A 7,897-nucleotide genomic window follows, 5' to 3' on the forward strand; every position below is an offset into this window, starting at 1 on the left:
AATAGGAAGGTGAGTCTCCCCTCAGCAAGTTTAGGCAAGAGAACATAAAACTGTGTGGTCAAAAAATTGTTTTGGAATCCAGAGTCTCTCTGAAGCAGTGATACAGGCAACCCCTGATTTGCAGAAGGGTTGTGTAAGGCAGTGTTTCCCAACCGGTGTTCCGCGGCACACTAGTGTGCCGTGAGACACCGGCTGGTGTGCCGTGGGAGGGAGGCGGGCGAGTCGGGCGGCGAGAGGCGGCGGCGGCGAGGATCCGCGTCGAGCTGGGGGCGGTTCCGCGGTGGTGGTGCCGAGCGGTGGGGCAGCGCGCGCAAAAGGGAGGAGCGCGAGACAGTGGAGGAGGAGGAGGCCGGCATGTCCGGGCAGCAGCAGCAACAGCAGCAGCAGCAACTCCCGGCGACGGCTCCTCCTCCGCCCGCTATCGCCGCCACCACCACAACAGCCGCCACCGCCTCAGCTGCCGCCGTCCCTCAGTCCCTCGCTCTGCTGCCTCCTCCCACCCCGGCAAGAGGAAGGGAAAAAACGTTCACTTTTGTGCGTCCCTCCCGGCGTGACGCTGCGCGCTGACGCCACGGCGCGGGGCTTTAATGGTGGTGTGCCGCGAGATTTTTTTCCGGTAAACAGGTGTGCCGTTGCCCAAAAACGTTTGGGAAACACTGGTGTAAGGAGTCATGTGCACAACTGCGGCGCACACATAAGCCCACTATGCTCCCACCCCTGTTATGCCCCCTTTTCTGGCCGCTTCCAGGTTGCTGTCATGCACGCATTCATATTAGGGATTCAGCCCGCCCACCCCAAACAGAAGATATAGTTGCTTTCACTGGGTGTCTTTCAGAACGGCTTAGATGTCAGTGGGCTTGGTGCAGGTTCTTGTTTTTTTCCTTATATAGAGCTGTCCAACAGTGTGTGCCTCTCTCACAGGGGAAGTGGGCAACGCTGCCAAGATGATGCTCATTGTGAATATGGTCCAAGGAAGCTTCATGGCCACAATAGCAGAAGGACTAACTCTGGCTCAAGTGACTGGTCAGTCGCAGCAGACTCTTCTGGATATCCTCAACCAGGGACAGCTCGCCAGCATCTTCTTGGACCAGAAGTGCCAAAGTAAAGTTCTCTCCCATCTTTCCTTCTTAACCAGAAAGCTAGTATCTCTTTTTAAGTGTCACCAAACACTTGCATAGTGGGGTTCAAAGAGTGGGGGAGAGGAGATAAGCATTGCTTCTGGATTCACTGTTCCATTAGTGTAGTGTAGGATGGATTTGCTGCAAATTCACACTCCCACATCCAAGCCAAAGATTTTATCTACTGAACATTGCATGCTTGTTGCTACTTCATCTGTCTTCACAGCCAGGCTTTTAAAAATATGGGGTGATACAGGAAGTCCATGTTTGGGGGAGGGTCACAGTTTAGCAGTATCCTAGGTTTTGTCACCAAAAGGAGGGTTAGGAAAGATATCTGCCTTGAAGGTCACTTTTAGAGTAGCAATCTCACTCTACTTGACGTCTTTAAGCAGGATCAGTTTGATTCTGGCACTAGTGAAATCTGCAAGGGAAGAGACAAAGCAAGTCAGCAGCTGGGAAAGTGGAATGTGAAATGTACCTGGGGTTTTGTTTCTTTTCTTTTTTCCAGACATCCTGCAAGGAAATTTTAAACCAGATTTCTACCTGAAATACATCCAGAAGGATCTCAGATTAGCCATTGCACTAGGCGATTCTGTTAACCACCCAACTCCCATGGCAGCTGCAGCCAATGAGGTATGTGTGCTGCCCAGGCCTCCTCTCTTTCTCCAGTTCCATCTTTAGGAGAGCTCCTGATACCCCTTTTGTAAAGGTCAGGGGAGTTGCCACTTTGGCCCTGCATGGTCAAGCCTCTTTGGGTGCCTTGGCCACGCAGCCCCCAGTCTTCCAACTTTGGAGGTATGGCTCACTGGCAAAGGACTCCCACCCTCCTTAGCTTCAAAATTTGGAAATAGGCTGGACCACCCACCATCCTTGCCAGAGGGATGCATCACACTTATAAGTGATGGCTGGGGAAAAGAGGTGGATGGGAAACGACCATTTTTCCCACCTATTTTTAATGGGCCTTCACATCTGCACACTTGCCATGTCAAGCAGACTTCTTAAACCCTGATCTTCTTGATAATTCCATACACACACCTTTTTTTAAAAGCCAGCAGGCACTTATACGGAGGTGATCTTGATGGTGCCCCTTGATTATGACACTCTTCCCTTGATTTGCCAAGTCCTCTGGGGTTCAGCCATTTTTTCAAAGCATTGTAAAACATTTTTGTTTGCCTTGGCTTCTCATGGTTAAAATTAAACCTGTAGAACATTTGTTGTTCAACTCCCATCATCCCTGGCCATGCTTGGCAGGCCTGAAGTCTAACAACATCTGGAAGGCCACAGGTTGCCCATCCTGGTTTAGAGTTTGGTGATTTAATACTGCTTATGGCTGTTGAAAGTTTATATTTTAATGGAATATTTTGGCTATTTTACATGACACAGTATCGTCTTTCCTGTGGGGGGAAGCTTTGTTGGGGCTAATTATGACCAGCAGGCTTTTCCTCATAGTGAGCTACACATAGGTGCTGGCTGTGACCCCAATTCCCCACCTCACATAGCATTCCTTGAAGGGAAGTGTTTATAGATATTGCTGAGGCAGTTCTGTATTCTAGTGGGAAACCAATAGTATTGTGAGAATACTTGCTTTCTGAAAGGACTGCTCTCTTATTGCCTTTCTCTTTCTTCAGGTCTACAAACGAGCAAAAGCATTGGACCAATCTGACAATGACATGTCTGCTGTGTACAGGGCCTATATCCACTAGGCTACCCCATTCTTGTTAATACCATGATTATTAATTATGATGATGATGATGATGAATACTGGGTTTTAACTCTGGACCAGTCCATCTCTGTCTCTCTGTCTCTCTCTCTCTTTTTCTTCCCCCCACCTCTCCTCAATTGTTTTTCCTTTTTTAAAATACAAAAACTCTCCTGGGATCTGCCACAAGGGCAGATTCTACAGCAAGCCTTCCTGTGCCAGCAGCAGCAAGAGTAGGAGGGAAAGGGCTTGGATCATTGCCTTCTTGACAACAAATTATACCACATTCTCGGAGTCACAGAATGGAATTGGCTGCAGGTCATCTCAAACCCTGAGGTGACTCTTGCCAGGAAGTCTGCTGCTTGGCTTCTTCTGGTGTTCACTTTTGTACCAGTGTCCTCAAGAGGTTGTTTGTTTGTTTTTAACTGCTGTTTCACTTATTTGCTGTGGGTAATGTGTTCATTGTCCTCTCTTATGCACTAGGGACAATTGAAAGAAGGCTGTCTCACCTGCCTGTGAAACCTGGGTGGCTCAATCTCAGGCCCTCTAGATGCTGATGCACTACAGCTTCCACAAGCAAGATCAGTGGCCCAGTCGTGATGGGAGTTGTCGTTCAGCAACATCTGGAGGGCCAGAGATTTCCCACACCTGGTCTAGACCCTGAGAACCTGGCTCCTCTTTTTTTTCCTAGGAGGAAAGCAGTCACAATCAAGAAGGCGACAGGGCTAAAATTAGCATTGTAGTTTCGGATATTCCCCACCTCAGTATCTCAGTGGAATTAGTTACGAGAACCAAAACAGGCTCCATCCATGGCCCTTCCCATTCAGACAGCTTAGTTTTTAATGTACACAGGATCTAGCATATGCCTGTGGCACTTGGATATGCCAAATGCATTTAGAACAGCCTTTGGCTTTCCAAGCATTGTTGAACTCCAAATCCAAGGCAGTCTTGGAACAAAGGGATTTTTGTCCCCCAGCATCTGGAGGGCACAGATTCCCCATTGTTGATTTTTAAAAGACTCCAGTTCCCAAAAGGTTAATCCAGTCTTGAATATTGCTGTAAAACCCTATTGCTTTTTATAATTCAGAAAATGAACTGGGATGTGTTTTAAAGAGCGAAAGTAGAAACTTTGGGGTCTTCCTTTGGTTTTATGTCCTGAGAGCATGCACAGTGTGCACGCACCCGATCTTCTGTGGCTGTTAGTGTTGGCAAAGATTATTAGGATTCTTCTCATATTGCCAGAGAGCCATAGGGCAAGGTAAGAGAAAGTGGCTTCAGGAAGACCCAAAATCTAAACGCAGAATCTTGACTTCCATGTTTCCCTTTCTGTAAAAGTGGAGGAAATATGCCTATTTGTTGGCAAGAACTTTAATACAGCCTAATAAACTCTGCTTTCATGAATGGCAGTGACAACAAACTTTGAATTGATATGCTGTCATCTGTTGGTGAAGTTGTGAGTGCTCCAGCAGATTGGCCAAGTACCCATGCTTTGGAAATAACCTAGTAAAGGGAAGTGGGAAATGGCTCCAGTTGTTGAGGCCATTTACCATGCTGGGTCTCACTGGAAGTCAAGTAGGGTCCCAGAGAATTCAAATAAATCTATTTGAATCAACCAGAGCTGCCGTTGAGGGAGGGTGAGCTTTTGAGCCCAACAGAACTTGACCACATGCTTCCATGTGAAAAATGGCTGGTGTCAAATGAACAGTCCTTAGTTCTCTCTGGCAGCTCCTGAACTTTCAAAATGGAATACAAGGATATACAAAGTGGGTGCCGTACAAATAGCAGAGAAAATGCCCCCATGTCTTAAGTACATCAACTCAGTGTTAGTCTTGGAAGAGAATCCCGTGTTCACACTTGGAAAGCAGCAGGATGGACACCCCTTGCTGTTCACACATCAGATTTCACATTTTCCATGGGTGTCCTGCAGCTGTAGAGCCCTAATATGCACAGACCCAGTCTGCACAGTAATCCGTACTTACATTTTGTAGTGAATATACCACATGGACCAGGACGTTACCTTGATCAGGACCTTCATGTTTGTAGATCCAGTACAAAAATGAAAGCCACACTCCTCTAGTTGCTTGTTACTTCTGTGGTATTTTAGCAGTCGGCCTGGGAAAGGAAACAGAACCAGTTAAGTGTTCCTCTGGTGCAGCCTTCCTCAAACTGATGCCTTCCTGGTGTTTTGCACTACAGCTCCCATCAGCTCCAGCCATCATGATGGGAATTAGTCAAAATCTTCTGGAGAGTACCAGGTTGAGGAAGCCTTCTCTCCCTAGGGTCTTCCATTCCTGCTTGTGTGATCTCTGGCCATAGATAGCCATCAGAGACTGCTACTGTGCCCTGTGCTGAAATTTTATCTTGATGAGCGGTGGAAATGAGCACACAACAGTTGTGAGTTTATGGATTCCCTGTTGGATCCTGCTCAGACAGCTTAGGATCTTGCAGAAAGAGCAGTTTAATTTTGGAGGACATACTTTGCAGTCTTCACATGGCGTGATTTATAAATGATAGAAGTAGTTGCAAGGATCTTAAGATACTATCCCAAAGAGGTCCAGGGTGTGTGTGGGGGATATCTTAATCTTGTGATAAAGGCTGTCTTCAGAAAACTTTAAAAGGTGTAAACAGAAACAGCAGACTTCAGTACACTTTATTTTGCCTTGGAGCGAAAAATCCAAACTAGGCTGGGTGTAGGAGTAACAGAGAACTGTAACCCCTTGTATTGAAGGCCTATCTTGTGGCTTCTTTGGCAAGGAGAATAAAGATCTGCTAGCGGGTGTGGTTCTTCCTGCAGGACTCTACAGTTACTGATAAACCAAGAACAGCCGAGAACACTCTCAGATAGAAGCCAAGGGTGGGCCGAGCACTCTGCAGTCTCAAATGCCACTTCAGAAGAATAGCCGCCTTCATTTCTTGCAGCAAAATGGGAGCGAGTTGTGGTGCCTTAAAGCTTTTATTGTGGCATAAACTTTCATGGGTCAGAAGTGTGCTATGGCCCACAGGTTTTATGCCACAATATATTTGTGGTGGTTTTTTTAAGGGGCCGCAAGACTCGCTATACATTCTATTCAGTTTCTCACCTTCAGGAGCCAATTTCTCCAAAATCCTTTTTTTGTGGGTCCCTTCAGATTCCAGCTGTTGATGTTGCAGGAGGGGAAGCTTGGATTACAAGACTGTGTGATTGAACTGGCTTGGTCATTGTTGTCTTAATATTGTTGACAATACTGTAAAGTTACTTTTTAATGGGGATTTCTGTTTTAGCAATTGCTTTTTATTTTGGATCCTTCCTTTTTAAAGAGAAAAAAAATGTGACACTTGTGGAAAGCTTGTAAGAAAAAGCAGATTTCTTTTAATTCCCTCTCCTTCAATGACCGATCTATAGTTAATTAAGGTTGTGAATTTTTTTTTAATTTTTTGCCTTGTTTTTAATTAACGTTTGTCATTCAGAATAGGATGTGTGGTGATGATTAAATGGCAAAAACAGAAGAAATGATTTTTTTTTCTTGTGCAATTAACAAAGCTACTGGCAAAAAGAAATAAAACCTTTCTTGGTAACACAATGTTACTTGTCTGTTTCTAACCTCTCCCCACCAATATTCTCTTTTCTCTCCTTCACCAGCCATTAAATCAAAAGAAATATGTTAAGCCTAACATTCCCCTTACTTTTGATTCATAGAGCACAATGTTATGTTTTTCCTGTATTAAAACTGAAGATACACATCACACTTTTATACACTCAGATCCCATAATGACAGGCAGTTTTTCTTCCTGTCTGTTGCAAGACAACCCAGTTAAAGTTGTTTCCATTTTCCTACTCTTTTTTTCCTCTGTCAGCTCTAGAACTGCTGTGTTTTCTGAATAATGTTAAGAGTATCTGCTTTGCATGCCGAAAGTCCCAGGTTCAATCCCTGAAATCTCCAGGTAGTGCTGGGGAGAGACACTCTGGAGAGCCTCTGCCAGTCAGAGTATACAGAACTAGGCTTGAAGGACTTAAAAGAGCAATCTAGCAGTGTCATTCAAGAGTGACAGACAACAGCTTTGCTCTAGACACGGCAGGTGCTCTTTTTCAAAGGAAGCTGCCTTATATGGAGTGAGATCACCAGAGCATCTTGCCACAATACTGTCTGCACTGACTAGTGGTGGCTCTCTGGCGTTTCAAATGAGATTCCCTCCCAGCCCTACCTGGAGATTGAACCTGAGACCTGCTGCATGCAAAGTTGATACTATACTCTGAGCTATGGCCCTTCCCCTTCTGTTTCTAGCTGCAGGCTGCTTTCTACCTTGGGGGGTTCTTAAGCCAAAAGAGTTCAGGAGGACATGAAATTCTGGTGTTTTAGTGGGTTCTACGATGGATATCCCTAGATCAGAAGGATTCCTTTCTGATATAAACGACCACCTAGAACTGCTTGTTTATATGTGATTTTACATCTTATTTTGTCTGGAGTTTTATAATTTTGTAATTGGTATCTTTGTCTTAATACTGGTTATTGACCATAATAAAATGACTTGGCTAGTTGATCCTAATGAGAAGAATTGCCTACCTTTGGCTTTTGGGATTGTTAATGCATATGTCTGTTTGGCTACACAATGATTTTTGTGTGCTGCAGCAAAGTAGGAAGCAAGAATTTCCTGTTTCCCTCCTTTAAGACATTGCTACCCAAACAGGTTGGATATGTTTTGAACTGGAAGAGGCCAGCTTTAGCACAAAGTTTTGTTTTGTGTAAATATTTAAATATGGGGGTTCTGTTTAGGCATACAACTTGTTTATCTTTAGTATTAAACATCAACTTGTTTAATACTACAAGAATGAGAGTATCCATTTCCCTGAAAAACTAAACTGCTTCAGAGGGGAAGTCTTTGGAAGCGAATTTCTGCTATACACTATAGAAAAATAACTTCACAGTATGATAAATCATGTCAGTAAACATAGCTTTCTATTTCAAATAGCATTGGGAATGAAAGTTGCTTGCTGTTGTGGTTATATGGAGAGCTTTGATGCAGGTACCTTCTCAACCATAAAACTAATTTGGGTGACATTGGGCCAGTCACTATCTCCCAACCTTGGGAAAGAAAGGTGGGA

General features: G+C 44.7%; 1 protein-coding gene across 13 annotated transcripts in view; it reads left to right on the forward strand.

Annotated features, from left to right (window-relative positions):
• The window catches only part of GLYR1 (glyoxylate reductase 1 homolog), a 44,348-nt gene extending 37,971 nt beyond the window's left edge, over nucleotides 1–6,377 (forward strand). For 12 of the 13 annotated variants that reach the window (XM_082199151.1, XM_082199156.1, XM_082199158.1 and 9 more), the window contains 3 exons: nucleotides 922–1,101; nucleotides 1,627–1,751; nucleotides 2,747–6,377. In XM_082199151.1, coding sequence (XP_082055277.1) covers nucleotides 922–1,101; nucleotides 1,627–1,751; nucleotides 2,747–2,821 — 380 coding nt within the window. In that variant the 3' untranslated portion in view covers nucleotides 2,822–6,377. The remainder of the gene's footprint in view (nucleotides 1–921; nucleotides 1,102–1,626; nucleotides 1,752–2,746) is intronic. The other variant, XR_014213591.1, reaches the window with a different exon arrangement.
• The last annotated feature ends 1,520 nt before the right edge of the window (nucleotides 6,378–7,897 follow it).

The sequence above is a fragment of the Podarcis vaucheri genome (assembly GCF_965113315.1).
Source record: "Podarcis vaucheri genome assembly, chromosome: 14".
Lineage (NCBI taxonomy): Eukaryota > Metazoa > Chordata > Lepidosauria > Squamata > Lacertidae > Podarcis > Podarcis vaucheri.